Source organism: Gorilla gorilla, chromosome X (genome assembly GCF_029281585.2).
Source record: "Gorilla gorilla gorilla isolate KB3781 chromosome X, NHGRI_mGorGor1-v2.1_pri, whole genome shotgun sequence".
NCBI lineage: Eukaryota > Metazoa > Chordata > Mammalia > Primates > Hominidae > Gorilla > Gorilla gorilla.
Window position 1 is genome coordinate 132,244,332 of NC_073247.2, and position 14,782 is coordinate 132,259,113.

The 14,782-nt window shown below is 37.0% G+C and overlaps 1 protein-coding gene and 1 non-coding gene across 7 annotated transcripts in view; one reads left to right on the plus strand and one right to left on the minus strand.

Annotated features, from left to right (window-relative positions):
- CUL4B (cullin 4B) overlaps positions 1 to 14,782 on the minus strand; it is a 49,255-nt gene that overhangs the window by 8,568 nt on the left and 25,905 nt on the right. For 3 of the 6 annotated variants that reach the window (XM_019019490.4, XM_019019493.4, XM_019019494.4), the window contains 14 exons: positions 12,245 to 12,348; positions 11,655 to 11,724; positions 10,553 to 10,626; positions 9,590 to 9,752; positions 9,224 to 9,313; positions 8,837 to 8,919; positions 8,087 to 8,154; positions 6,728 to 6,846; positions 5,494 to 5,686; positions 4,392 to 4,496; positions 3,784 to 3,894; positions 3,245 to 3,330; positions 2,049 to 2,156; positions 951 to 1,064 (listed from right to left, as the gene is read on the minus strand). In XM_019019490.4, the coding sequence (XP_018875035.1) occupies positions 951 to 1,064; positions 2,049 to 2,156; positions 3,245 to 3,330; positions 3,784 to 3,894; positions 4,392 to 4,496; positions 5,494 to 5,686; positions 6,728 to 6,846; positions 8,087 to 8,154; positions 8,837 to 8,919; positions 9,224 to 9,313; positions 9,590 to 9,752; positions 10,553 to 10,626; positions 11,655 to 11,724; positions 12,245 to 12,348 (1,488 nt within the window). Of the gene's footprint in view, positions 1 to 950; positions 1,065 to 2,048; positions 2,157 to 3,238; positions 3,331 to 3,783; positions 3,895 to 4,391; positions 4,497 to 5,493; positions 5,687 to 6,727; positions 6,847 to 8,086; positions 8,155 to 8,836; positions 8,920 to 9,223; positions 9,314 to 9,589; positions 9,753 to 10,552; positions 10,627 to 11,654; positions 11,725 to 12,244; positions 12,349 to 14,782 lie in introns of all 6 variants that reach the window. The other 3 variants (XM_019019489.4, XM_019019491.4, XM_019019492.4) reach the window with 1 other exon arrangement.
- LOC115932565 (small nucleolar RNA U13) lies at positions 9,426 to 9,529 on the plus strand. Its single transcript, XR_004068830.1, has one exon. It is a non-coding gene; the product is annotated as a small nucleolar RNA U13 (small nucleolar RNA).

The window sequence follows — 14,782 nt, forward strand, 5'->3', positions numbered from 1 at the left end:
CATCACAAGCAGCAAGAAATCACTATTTCAAATGTATTTTTGATTTGTTTGGCTCAGATTAGTCATGAAAAGCTAGTTTTTTGAGATTAGATATTGCACACTGTTTCCCTTAACTCCCACTCTATTCGTAGCTCCCAGCAACAAGATTTCTGTCAAGAAGTGGCAGTGTTAGACTAAGTGTAGTTGCTCATGCCTGTAATCCCAGCACTTTAGGAAGCGGAGGCAGGGGGATAGCTTGAGCCCATGAGTTTGAGGTTACAGTGAACTATGATTGTGCCACTGTACTCCTGCCTGGGTGACAGAGTGGGACCCTATCTCTAAAAATAAACAAATAAATAAAAATAGGAAGTGGCAGTGTACAGTTTTCATCCACAGGTGAGGAAAGGGTAGGGGGAAAGTTCACTGCTTTTCATTTTGCAGAAGGGCCAAATCAATCGTGGAAAGACCACACACCTAAAATTACTTAAAAATACATAAAGCTATGACAAACTATCACTGTCATCATGCGGATATCTAGGATACAATCATAAAACAATAGCTTAAACTGGCCAGATGCGGTGGTTCACACCTGTAATCCCAGCACTTTAGGAGGCCGAGGCGCGTGGATCACAAGGTCAAGAGACAGAGACCATCCTGGCCAACATGGTGAAACCCCGTCTCCACTAAAAACACAAAAAGAATTAGCTGGGTATGGTGGCGCGCGCCTGTAGTCCCAGCCACTCGGGAGGCTGAGGCAGGAGAATCACTTGAACCCAGGAGGCGGAGGTTGCGGTGAGCCAAGATAGCGCCACTGCACTCCACTCTGGTGACAGAGTGAGACTCTGTCTCAAAAAAAAAAAAAACAAAAAAGAAGAAAACAAAAAACAATAGCCTAAACTTTCAGTTAAGAAGGATGACCTAAACATTAAAGATAAAGATGAAAACTAAAAGTTTTGGGAACATCCACTTACCTCTTTAAATTCTGCTTTTAACACACAGTGTCCTAGGGTTGACTGCCACTGAAGTTTCCTGCCACTATGTTTGCCTAGGTAAAATGTCTTGAAAATCTCCTGAAGTTTTACCATCTAAAGTAAATAAAATAAGGCTTTATTTAAGCTCTGTATCCAATACCACATTTACCACTTTTTATACTTACCTCATGTGATATAGTTTCTGGAAAATTTTAAGACTATATCCAGTAGGTCCACCAATCACTTTGATGAAAAACAATGATCTCCCAACCACCAAATCAAATGGGATTTATTAGGATTTATACCTTTTGCTCTCTCTGAACATTTAATCATCCCCTCTTTTGAAACATTCACCTGCAGCAGCTTTTGTGCCTCTGCACTATGCTGGTTCCTTTATTTCACTGTTGCTTCTGCATTGGTTTCCTTCACAGGTTCCTCTTTCTACCATCTGCCAAATGTGAGCCTTTTCTAAAGTTCTGCCTCTGCTGTTTTTTCTTCCTCTTTGAGAGAAATCTACTCCCTGGGCCTTCATAATCATCTCCATGGAGGATTCTCAATATCTATCTGTCTAGCCTTAATCCCTTTTATGGGCTTCAGTCCTGGACTAGACAGTTTACCAGGAGTCAGGATAGATTTAATCAAGGACCCATCATTTAGCAATCCCACCTATGGGTGAAATATGTGCAAGAATTCTTAATAGCTAGGTAGAGTGAGGGGTATAACCTGGGAAGATGGAAGAAGAGCCAGGGAAATTGACCCTGAACCCAGAAATTTGGCATTATTAGCTATGTGCTTAACTGGACTTCTAAGTACAAAAGTAAAACATTAAAGCAGTTGGTATTTGGTGTTGGTGCGTTTACTGACATACACTTTTAAAAGTATCCATGCCAGGCCTGGTGACTTACACCTGTAATCCCAGCACTTTGGAAGGCTGAGGCGGGGGGGATCACTTGAGCCCAAGAGTTCAAGACCAGCCTGAGCAATACAGCGAGACCCTGGGTCTCTATTTTTTTCTAAGTATCTATTTTTAAATGACAAGCAAAATGGAAATGCTATGATTTCTATGCCTATAAGTCAGTTCTAAACAGTAACTCTTACCTCTGGTGGTAAATGAACTTCCATAGGCACATATGTCGGCCAATAGCCCATTGTCAAGATATTCACAGTTAACTCAATATTTCCCGGAACATTCTGATTCTGCATATACTATAAGAATATCAAAACACACACTGAGATCTTAAAACTGCATACATTTCATATCATAATAACCTATTTAAGAAGTTCCCTGTTATGAAATTACATGCAAACACTGACCATCCTTAAAATAAAAGGCAACTATTAAGAAGACTTTAAATGAAACCTACACAAAATGCACTAGGCAAGTACAGAGGTTAACATTTTGATACAAAGGCATACAAGGATCACATGACCTCATTACAGGCGTTATCAACTTAAATAATTTCTCACATACAGCTGGGCCGTTATAGGATCTCTTCTCCATTCTTTTCCCCAATACCACCTGCAGTCCCCACCTTTGAATACCCCTATGTGGCTTAAACACCTTGCAGCAACCCCCATTCCTCACCCCCTGCCAGCCCAAGTCTCCAGTTTTTCACTTGCTCCACTGCCTGTCTGCAGGGACTGACCTGGAGTAGGGAAGGAAAAAGAGGGGAAAAGGGCAAAGCAGATAAGCCCTATTCTGTAGCTACTATAGAATCCATAATCTTACTGACCCTGATTTTTTCTTAATTCTTTCACTTCCACTTCCCACCTTAGCAACACTGTGGGGTAAAGAAGTCACTACTAAAACCCAAAAGAGGAAAATCTAATTTGCCATCATTATCACCTATGTTCTTAAACATTTCAAAATTACCTTCTACCTACATCTTCAAAACTGTGGATCTAGCTTTCTATCCCCAATGTCCCCAAAGGCTTTTATACAGCTGCATTATCACTTCTCCTCTCTCCCCATTGCAAGCTCTGAACATGCAAATTACCGAACGATAAGATGCTGAGGAAAGCCCTGTTCCCACTATAGCTCTTCTTGTACTGACTTCAGTTCAATACATTTTATTTTTATTTTTGTGTTATTCTGGGTGTTTGTTAAAAATAAATCCTAAAGTAGGTCAAATATACTTATATTTCACCAATTTTTTTTTCTACTGTGAATATCACCTCAGTTGCCATGAATTACAACAAACACGTTTCTATTTATCCTCTTTAGTACAAATCATAGCAAGCAGATAACTAAATACAACTAAGTTTGAGGAATTAAGAGTTTAACTCACTTTTACCTGTTTGAACTGAATCATGATGTCTTTAGAAAGTTCCATGTCTTTAAACATTCCTTCAAGTTTGCTGGTGAAAGCAGCTCCGCATTCTATTAAAGATGTTTGTACATGTATAATATTTTAAAGTGGTAAAAACAAAAGAGGTTTAAAAGTGGGAAACACGAAATACAAAACTTTAGTATGAAGTATGATCTGTAACTTTCATAAGAATAAAAAGAAATCCTTACCCCAAAGTGTATGCCCCATTAATTCAGAGTCAAACTCTTTAATCCTGTAGTAACCTTATCTACTATTTAGGTATAAAATAAATGGGAAATTTTTATACAAATAATAAAACCAAGAACAATGCTTTATCTTAAAAAAAACAACAACTCTGGATATTATGTACAATAAGTTGGAAACCTCAGGAGCTTGCTCAATTTATGTTTTCATCATATATACGTAGACATGAGTGACAAAAGAGGAAATCGACTGAAAGGGTAAAAAGCTAACATTCTCCTTCAGGAATCAAAGAAAAGGAACAGAAAGAATGAGAAACCTACCATGTTTAAGTTTGGACAGCATTGATTTTTCAGCATCTACAGATGCACTCTTTCCGACTAACAGGCGCTTGGCTAAATCTTTCTTATAGAAGGCCTCAAAAACATCCTTGCCTATGTAAAAAGAAATGCAAAATTTATAATATTCCAATAAAAAGTACTGACAAAACTGCTTTAAAGTGCTTTAATAAAGCACACCATTATTCCAAGTTATTTTACTTTACACATTTTATTTAAGTTTGTTAAATGCAAGAAACAGTAAAGATCCATTTTTGTGCCAGACATTTTGAAGTGTTTATTGTAAAACTTTTTTGCATGTAACTGTCTTGATTGCATTAACTTTTCTTCAGAAAAGCTTTTGTGGACTGGTAGCTTTGGTGCCAATATTTAAGAGATTAAGCCAAGTAGCAAAAATCAAGGCACTTAATACTAGAAGAGCCAAAGCATAGGACAATCAGGTAACATTCCTCACGTATCCCCCCAATGAATTAAAAACAATTTTAAATCTGTAATTTCCAAATAAATATTCCCTCCAGTTTGAATATACTTGCTAGCTTCTCTGTTGAGTGCCATTTTAAAAGAAAAATATTAAAACATTAGTAAATACTTACCATAGATAAATCTAAATATGATCATAATTTTATCCAACATTTTCTCAAGTTCTTCATCTGTAGCTTCTTTGTTGCCTGCACGAAGTTTTGAATCTACATACTTAGCTAAAATGGGGGAAAAGTTTGTTGTTTAATAACCGGGGAATACACGAGGTACTGGGCACTATATATACCCAAAGAGGAGTATGATACACTGAGTTTTTCAATACTTCAGAAATTTATATGCATTTTTTAAAGTCTCCAAAGTCAGGAAGATCAACTGACTTGTTCAGTGCCATAGAGCTAATAACATCAGGGCCTGAACACAAACCCAAGTGTTCTGACTCCAGATCAAATGTACTTTCCACTATACTGATGTTTATGAAAATAGGATACGGATATCCTGTGGGGGAGGTCTCATGTAGCCCTGTGAGGGCATAATGTAATCAAAGCCACGAAAAGACATGAGGAATCTTCTGGAGTATCCATTTTATAGGAATAGTAAGCAATCTTAAACATTACTTTTCTATTAAAATAAACCAGATACATCGTAGAGTAGAAGGTAAAATTTGCTACATGTTTACGGATAAATAGTAGATAGGTTGCAACAAAATTTCATCCTTTTGGCAGAGGACCCTAGACCTTCTCAGGTTACCTCCTCCTCTGACACTAAGGGTACTTGGGTGGAAAAACCTGAGAAGCACTGTAGTGTATATCACATCCTTATGCTAAATGGGCCCAGATTATTAGGTTTATTTTTGCCCTGGACTTTTTTCTTTTTCACTGACAACTGTAATTTCATGCTGCCCTTTTTTGTAGCTTGAAATAACACCCTGTCTCATTTCTAAATCGTTAGGCTAGGAAAACAGATTAGCTTATTATCAATAAAGGTAAATAGTGTCCAACGTACTGTCTTTGAAAGAAAGCACATTATGTTTGACATGTGGGCTTTCAGTACTTACATCCAGGTTTTTAGAAACACTCTTCAAACTTGATATACCAGCTAAGCAACCTCAAACAAATGAGGAATTAGTAATACTACAACCTGGTAAAAATTTCAGATTGAGATTTTATGACTCAAAGAACATCATTAAACAACTGGAAAAAGGACTGGAAAACATACCTATAAGTTCAGCTGGTTTATTTGGTCTTTTGTTAATGAACGTTTCAAATGCTTCTTTCATGGCATTGATAAATTTCTCATTCTTCAGAAAGCAGATATCAATTATATGGTCAACCTTATCTTTAAAATCCAGCAATTCTTGAACCATGGTTTTATCTTTTTCAGGATTAATTACAATAGTGCTGCCAAATGCCTAAAACAAAAAATTACCACTTTTTACTGTAATCGAATTGTCTACAACGAAAACAATCCCCAAATCATATTTTAAGTGGCATATATATTTAAAGATCTTTAAAAAGTAAAATAAAGCTATTTTTAAGATGGAATCTTGCTATGTTGCCCAGGCTAGTCTGAAACTCCTAGGCTGAAAGGATCCTCCTGCCTCAGCCTCCCAAGTAGCTGGGGTCACAGGCATGTACCACTGCACCTGGCAAAATAAAGCTGATGGTGAAATGAGGACAAAAAAATAAAGTGCTAAAATATCCACACTGTTAACCACTCATCTATAATCACAAAAATAGTAAGCAATGATCACTGGGCATATGATATCATAACAGGGTATTATTAGAAGCCTCTGGGATCTTTTCCTTATTTTTAAAGAAGTCAGCTTTCAACTTCCTTAAAATGGCAATCTGGCTTTAGTGTAAGATTGAAGGAAAGAAATTTGGGGTTCAAAGTCTTCTTTTTCTACATTTACTGCTTTAAGTGGTAGAGACAGAAATTATGTCAGCCATCAATCAGGTTTTATAGCTGATATGCCACACAGCTACCATTCTCAGGTTGACTGTTCTCAAAATTCCCATTACTTTTTAAACAAATTTAAAATTCCCTTAAAAGAATTGGATCAAGGCCGGGTGTGGTGGCTCACGCCTGTAATCCCAGCACTTTGGGAGGCCAAGGCGGGTGGATCATTTGAGTTCAGGAGTTCAAGGCCAGCCTGACCAACATGGTGAAACCCCGTCTCTACTAAAAATACAAAATTAGCCAGGCATGGTGGTGCATGCCTGTAATCCTAGCTACCTGGGAGGCTGAGGCAGGAGAATCACTTGAACCTGGGAGGCAGAGGTTGCAGCGAGCTAAGATCGCGCCACCGCACTCCAGCCTGGGTGACAAGAGCAAAACTCTGTCTCAAAAAAAAAAAAAAATTGGATCAAACAAGAAATGCTTGCCAATATGCACTCTTGATGTGTAGATAAGCCGTAAGAGAGAAAAATCACAGGTAAATTGTTAATACCTTGATATATTCGATCCACTGCTGCAAAAGAACCTGAACTCCACCTCGAACTCTACTGAAGAGCTGATACAGAAGAGACAAATCTTGAATTCGGTTTTCATCAAGGAGGTTATTTAAACCTGTATTTTAAAACATTTTGGCATTAAAATATAGTGAACAAAAAAGTGAACAAGATTATCAGACATTTTAATAAAATTTGAGTTATAATCATTATTGTGATACTGATTTGAACTATGACTAGTCTGTATGTGAGTTGTAATGTAAGATTTCCTTTGAATTAAACCCAACCATCTTTCTGGGTAAAAACTAAATATAGACTTTAGTCGCTATAAAAATAAAAACAGGCCAGGCACGGTGGCTCACACCTGTAATCCCAGCACTTTGGGAGGCTGAGGCAGGAGGATCAATTGAAGCCAGGAGGTCAAGACCAGCCTGGGCACAACAGTAAGACCCCCTCCCCCTCTCTATTTTAATTCAAAAAGTTAAAAAAATTAAAAAGAAAAAGAAAAATGGTTAACTCCATAATGGTTTGTGCCATTTAGCATGACAGAGGCAAAAACAAACTTATAAAAACTGGCTTACATAAATATACATTATAAATACCTCATATATGTAGTAGCCATATTATGTACATAATTATATTTCAGAATACTGGATATAGCCTGTGATATATCAAAAGCCATGCATAAATAGGTCAAATTTAAATGAGGCTCTAATAAATATTTGATTTCCAGGATGAAATAACAGTATAACTGCATTAAATTTCTAAATATATAAATTTTTATACAAAAGAAAATATTGTTGGGGAGAAAGGTAAGGCTTTTACCTATTTGCGGCATTCTCAAAGTAAAATGTAGGGTATACTCTAAATTCACTTGGGATTAGAAGTGCTTGGTTTGACATGCCATGAACAACAACAAAAAACCCTCACCGCTTTAGTGTAAAAACGAATACCTTTCCTTACTGAAAGCTTACATATTAAGTCAAGAATTTCCCACTTTTTTTCTTTTATTTTATTTAAAGAGACGAGAGTCTCACTATGTTGCCCAGGCTGACCTCAAACTCCTGGGCTGAAGCATCCTCCTGCCTCAGCCTCTCAAGTAGCTGATACTACAGGCACATATCAACCACTGTTTTTTTATTGGTATTTGTGGATCACTCTCTTCTAGTTCCTGTATCTTTCAGATAAGAAAACTGGCACCTCCAGGAAGTTTACTGTGATTAATAAGGATTGTGTCCATCCTCAGAAATGCAGCCACATGCTATCAAACTTTTAAAAGGGCAACATCTTTAAAAATTCCCTACTAGTTTGCCACTACCATTTAAAAAGCAATCTCTTATTTACAAATTGCCAATTACCTTTCTGAAGAATTGCTGTTAAGTGTTCACCTAGAAGTTGTTTTTCTACAGTAGCAATTAATGACTTCCTACAAGGAAAAGAAAAAAGGTTAGTATTATTGATGTTTGACTTCCAGAAAATGTAAAGCCTCTCCTGAGGGGGGGAAAAAATCAAATAGCTCATTTTATGTTGATTTCAAGATTCCTATCCTATGTATAAATTTATTGGTGCTCAGAGTTACTATACTTTATGCCTAAAAGAAAAAGACATAAAGGAACTGACAGGCAAAAATTTTTAAAAAAACACTGCATATTTTAGAATTTGGTTTACATAATGAAATAAATATCTCCAAGACCTTGCTGTAGTCGGCTTTTTCCAAGTTTTGCTACTTTTATTAGGAAGGTAAAGAAGTACTACATACAGAGGCCCCTTGACTGGCAATATTAATACTTAGGAAAACACAGAAATAGGGGAATCCACTGAATTTTAATTGGCCTGAAGGGTTTAAAGGTCACATCAGCCTCTAGCATTATTTCTAAATTACCTTCTAAACACACACACACACACACACACACACCCCTAATAATCGAATCCTTGGACGAAAACTAATTAACTAGGGAAAAGAATAACTTGAAGTTTGTATTATGAAAACAACTGTTAACACTTCAAATCACACCTGAAAACAGTTACTAACATGTTTAGGATGGCTAAAGTGCTGCAAGTGATTTAACGACAGTTTAAGACTATTAAATTCAGCATGTAATACTTACTGGGTGGTCTGATCTAAGTAAGTAATAAGTCTGTCTGCTTCTTCTTCTAGACGTTTGTTAACATGATGTAGATATTCAGGAACCTACAAAGATAGTTTTTTATATTATTGTTTTCCTCCCCATAAATCATTCAGAAAATGTCAAGTCCAAAAGATCCTGGAAGTGGCCCTGTCAAATGTGACAGGGTAGAATCATATGTAAAAATTTATAGGTAGAGTTTATGATCCAGAATTCTGGCCTTTAAGAAGAGAGAAAAGAAAGGAGCACCTAAGTGAGAGAAGAGCATCACAATGTTGGGAAGATAAATGCAAAGGGAAGCTTATATTCTACAAAGTAAGGTCTATTGTGAGAGACAGTGAGAATTTATTAGTCATGATTTTTAAATACCTCTCTTTCTTGCATTAATTTTTGGCCTTCAGCTGCATAGAGCCGGTTAGTTTCTTCCAAAAATCGTTGTTCAAAAGAATCTTGATAAATCTGGGAGGGGGAACAAAATGAAGGAGATCATTTATTTAGCAAATATTTACTAAATGTCCTCTATGTCTATGTAAACAGCATTATGAATTTGGTTTTTAAACATCAACCTAGGATCCTTTTGTAGTTTAGAAGCATGATGATTGGGTTTTAATGCTCATATATGAGATGTGCTTCCTTCAAACCTTGTTATGACATCAGCACATTACCTGTCTGATGTGGGGGGAAAAAAAACTAGGAATAGCAATCAGCTCTGTATAGTATGTGTAGTAAACTTACTTGCAAATCAGACAGCATGCTTAAAAGGCTTCGAAGTAAACTTCTATCAATTGCTTCACCATTCCTTTCCCTCTCAATCAAGAGAAGAATGCCATCAATTGTCTTATTCTGCACTTTCTGATCACTTATAATATGAGCCCTAAATAACTCCAGTCCCATGTCCCTAAAATAAAAAACACATATAACCTAAATTAATTGACAATACCACTTCTGAAGAGGTTTGCTTAACTTCTTACCACATGTTCCCATGCTAATTAGGGCTCCAGGGCTTTGAAGCAGCAATTGTTAAAAAATAAAATCCACACATTTAATTTTGAATAACATTATTAGATTAAAGAACACAAGAAACTCATTTTGTCTTTACTGAGAATTGAAGCTAAATTCCTATTTTCCTCCATAACTAAGTTTTGTTGTATTATTTCTTTTTGTGGATTTCTTCTTTGCTCAAATCAACAGACAAAATTAGTTCAAAGACATAAAACAGTTTTCACTGTACTGGTATTGAAAGCTTATTTGGTTATTTATCAACTGGTTTCAATACTGAAGAATCAGTGAATTCTGATCATTGCTGTAGGCAGATGATAGGTACATGGGAGGGGGAAGAGTTCATGATACTATTCTATTTTCGTGTATACATGGACTTTTGCATAATGTTAAATGAGTGAACTCTTGATGGTCAGCAGCAAAATGAATCACAATCATAGACATTCCAGAGCAAACTTTAGTCCCCTCGGCTAACAAAAAACTTCTTCATAAATTAATATATGCCCAGGGAATGTTAGCTATCTTCAATATTAGCAGAGGCAGCATATTATTAGGAAGATAAAACTGCTACAAAGGAAAGTCTAGAACCAAATGTGAATTTTTAGAATATTCACAGTACAGCTTATACTCTTTCATTAGTGTAATTAAGATTTGAGTATGATTTGGAACAATCTTTTCATATTTTTCTGGCATCCTTACCAAATGGAGGGTAGCATTGAATTCTGAAGAACGTAAGTTCTATCCAGAAACAAAAAAATGCTCCTGATCATGATCTGCCAATGAAAAAAAAAGAAATCAAACAAGTTTTGTATGTTGTGAAGCTGAAATATTTGCTTTCAATAAGAATAAAACTGAAGAGTTTGTCTGTATATATATTAGATTACTAAGATCAAACATGCAGATAAACACATCTATCTGAGAATATGCCCATATCGTTTTTATTACTCAACAGTCAATCCTTTTTGTGTTTTCTAGAAAAAAGACACTTAAAATGGCCCTCTGATTTACTACTTGAGAAGTAACTGAAAAATCAAGGGGACACTCATATAATTCTTCCTGCGCCACAGTGCTAGGGAATGAAGCTGCCTTACATTGCACGTGTGAGGGTTTTTTTGGCAGGGGGTGGGGGTGGGGGGGGGGTGATGGATTTTAAGATTTTAATCTGTAGAATATAAGGTATAAACCAGATTAAGAAAAATGGAAAAGGTTGTTATCTGAATAAACTAAAACACAGGACCATCAGGCACCTTCACAGGTAATCAAATAGTGGACAGGATAACCATCAAGAGAGAAAAAAAATAAGAGTGACAGACGAAATGTAGCTTTTTAATGAATGAGATAAATACATTTTTGGTAAGTGTGACAAAAATAAAAATGAACCTAAGGTGCAAGACATTCTGAAATGCAGGTTTACCTGTAACTTGTGGTTTTAAAATAGAAAACTCAACCAAAACTAGTTTCCAATTCAGAAAAGGAACTTGGGAGGAAGAGTGGGAGGGGGGTGAGGGATAAAAGACTACAATGGTGCAATGTATACTGCTCTGGTGAAGGGTGCACCAAAATCTTACAAATCACCACTAAGGAACTTACTCATGTAACCAAATGTCACCTGTACCCCAATCACTTACGGGAAAATAAAAAATAAATAAATTTTTAAAAAAAGAAAAAAAAAGAAAAGGAATAGATGTTGAAGCAATCTCCCTATTGCTAAGTTTTAAAAACTAACATTCCTGTATTTGAAGAAATGTTTTTAACTATTAATACAATGTTTAGCCGAAATACAATACTTTTTCCAGCTTACCATTTGTCTGCAATGGTTTTGCCAGCATCTATCAATCTTCTTTAAAAAAAGAACGCTATCCAATGAATCCCTGAAACATATGTTAAGGATATTTTAAAGCGTTTGGTACAAGTCATATGTGCCATGTGACAGACAGCACATTAGTCTTAAACATGAATACCTTGCACACTAAGTGAAACTAAATGGCACTTTATTATGCACCAAAGTGCTATTTCCTAATTTGTAAAAGAAAAAAAAAAACATAGTTTATACTAAAAAACACCTTTAAAAACAAGTCTTAGACATAACTGAACATCGTGTTTTCAGTTTACGATTTCCCTTAGGAGATTATTTTTCCTCAAGTGGAAATCTGTTAGGGCAAAAAGGGTAAAGACATAAGGACATCTTATTTACATGAATACCACATGTAGTCCTGGACACGAATTAAGGCTGAAAAGTCAAAATGTGTTTCTTTCTCGAGAAACACAAGGCACAAAAAACGACAAACCTACAAAATACAGGCATTCTACTTCAAGCTGGGCTAAACAGTGAGGGGTAGGGACAGAGAGGAAGACAAAACTATTCACGATTTTTTGTTTTAAAAAGGATATTCTCTGAATTGATGAATCTGTGCTTTGATGTGATCTTCGCAGATCTGTCTCAGCTGTTTGTACAAGTTTGCAGAAATCTTGTAAGAACAGAGATTTTCTACAGCCTGCAAGGTTAAACACATACTTTCTTAAGGAAAGGATGAAGGATTTCTCAACTATTTACATCAGATTCTTATTAATTTGATATTTCTACCACATCAGCTTATTAAAAAGGGTTATTCATCCACTTAAGACACAAGGTAAAACAACAAAATATATCAATGTGGGTGGCAAACTTTCTCATAACCAATGCACTGTATCAAAAAAGAACAAATTACAGGTTTAGCATCTTTAATCTAAAAATCTGAAATCCAAAAAGCTCAAAAATCTGAAACTTTTTGAGTGCCAACATGCTGCTCAAAGAAAATCCTACTTGGGCTGGGTACAGTGGTTCATGCCTGTAATCCCAACATTTTGGGGGGCCAAGGTGAGAGGATTGCTTGATGCCAGGCTAGAACAGCCTAGGCAACTGTGATGGTTACTACTGAGTGTCAACTTGATTGGATTGAAGGATACAAAGTATTGATCCTAGGTATGTCTGTGAGGGTGTTGCCAAAAGAGATTAACATTTGAGTCAGTGGGCTGGGGAAGGCAGATCCACCCTTAACCTGGTGGGCACAATCTAATCAGCTTCCAGTGAATATAAAGCAGGCCAAAAAAAGTGAAAAGGAGAGAAGGGCCTAGCCTCCCAGTCTACATCTTTCTCCCATGCTGGATGCTTCCTGCCCTCGAACATCAGACTCCAAGTTCTTCAGTTTTGGGAATCAACCTGGCTCTCCTTACTCCTCAGCTTGCAGACAGCCTATTGTGGGACCTTGTGATCGTGTAAGTTAACACTTAATAAACTCCCCTTTATATATATCTCCTACTAGTTCTGTAGTTCTGTCCCTCTAAGAAAACCCTGACTAATACAGAAACAAAGCAAGACCCCATATCTCTATAAAAAATTTAAAAATTAGCTGGGCCCAGTGGTGTGCACCTGTAGTTCCAGCTATTTAGGAGGCTGAGGCAGGAGGATCACTTGAGCCCAAGAGTTCAAGGTTGAAGTGAGCCATGACTACGCCACTGCACTCTAGCCTGGGGACAAAGTGAGACCTTGTCTCAAAAATAAAAAAGCTGTCTTGTTTAAAATGTTAATCATTTTCACAAGCAGAGCTTCATTTTGGGTTTAAAAAAGAATTTCACCTGTTATTTATGTATCAGATGGGTTGGGCAGCCCTACTACAATTGAATTAAAATTTACTTAAACGTTCTTGGATTTTCCTGAACAGAACAAAGCAGAAATTACTGATAGTAGTATGATAATGAGTATGATATAATACCAAGGAATTTTCTCCAACATTTCAGTTTAAGAATAGTTAAATATAGATTTTAAAATCTGTGGCTGGGCGCAGTGGCTCATGCCTGTAATCCCAGCGGTTTAGGAGGCTGAGGCGGGCGGATCACTTGAGGTCAGGAGTTCAAAATCAGCCTGGCCAACATAGTGAAACCCCGTCTCCACTAAAAATACAAAAATTAGCCGGACATGGTGGTGCACGCCTGTAATCCCAGCTACTCAGGAGGCTGAGGCAGGAGAATCGCTTGAACCCAGGAGGTGGAGGGTGCAGTGAGCCGAGATCACACCAGTGCACTCCAGCCTGGGCAACAGAGAGAGACTCCATCTCAAAAAGGAATAAAATAAAAAATAAATAAAATTTGTACAACTGAATTAACACCAATTACAAAAGAAAGAACTGCATTTTTACTTCACTTTAATAACTGAATTGGTCTTCTTTTATACTCAGATTCCAGAAGGATGACCTTCAGATTTCAGTAAGTTTCCTGTTATGCATATATAAAAGACTTTCAAATTTAAAACAACAGGCATGATAAAACTCTTTGGGAAAACTCTGATATAATCTATAATTCCAAGTGGTAATGACTTAAATGTAACACCAGAATTCCTTTCTCACCACAACAGAAGAAAAAAATTCCATTAAAATGAACTCTAGGGGGGCATCCAAGTTCTGTGGGTTGGAGTGGAATTTTAAAAATATGTAGTTAGAAGTCACATTCCCAATATGCAGGTCCAGTAAATAAATCAGCAAATGAAAAGAAAGCTTGGCAGAGCGCGGTGGCTCACGCCTGTAATCCCAGCACTTTGGGAGGCCGAGGCGGGCAGATCATGAGGTCTGGAGCTCGAGACCAGTCTGACCAACATAGTGAAACCCTGTCACTACTAAAAATACAAAAATTAGCCGGGTGTGGTGGTGTGCACCAGCTACTCGAGAGGCTGAGGCAGGAGAATCTCATCAACCCGGGAGGTGGAGGTTGCAGTGAGCCGAGAACGTGCCATTGCATTCCAGCCCAGGCAACAGTGTGAGACTCTGTCTCGAGAAGAGAAGAGAAAAGAAGAGAAGAGAAGAGCAGAGCAGAGCTTAAAGGAAACCTCTTACACCACAAGAGACAAGTCACCACACCTCATCAGGAAACAGCAGGCCAATTAGATTGGGCAGCTAT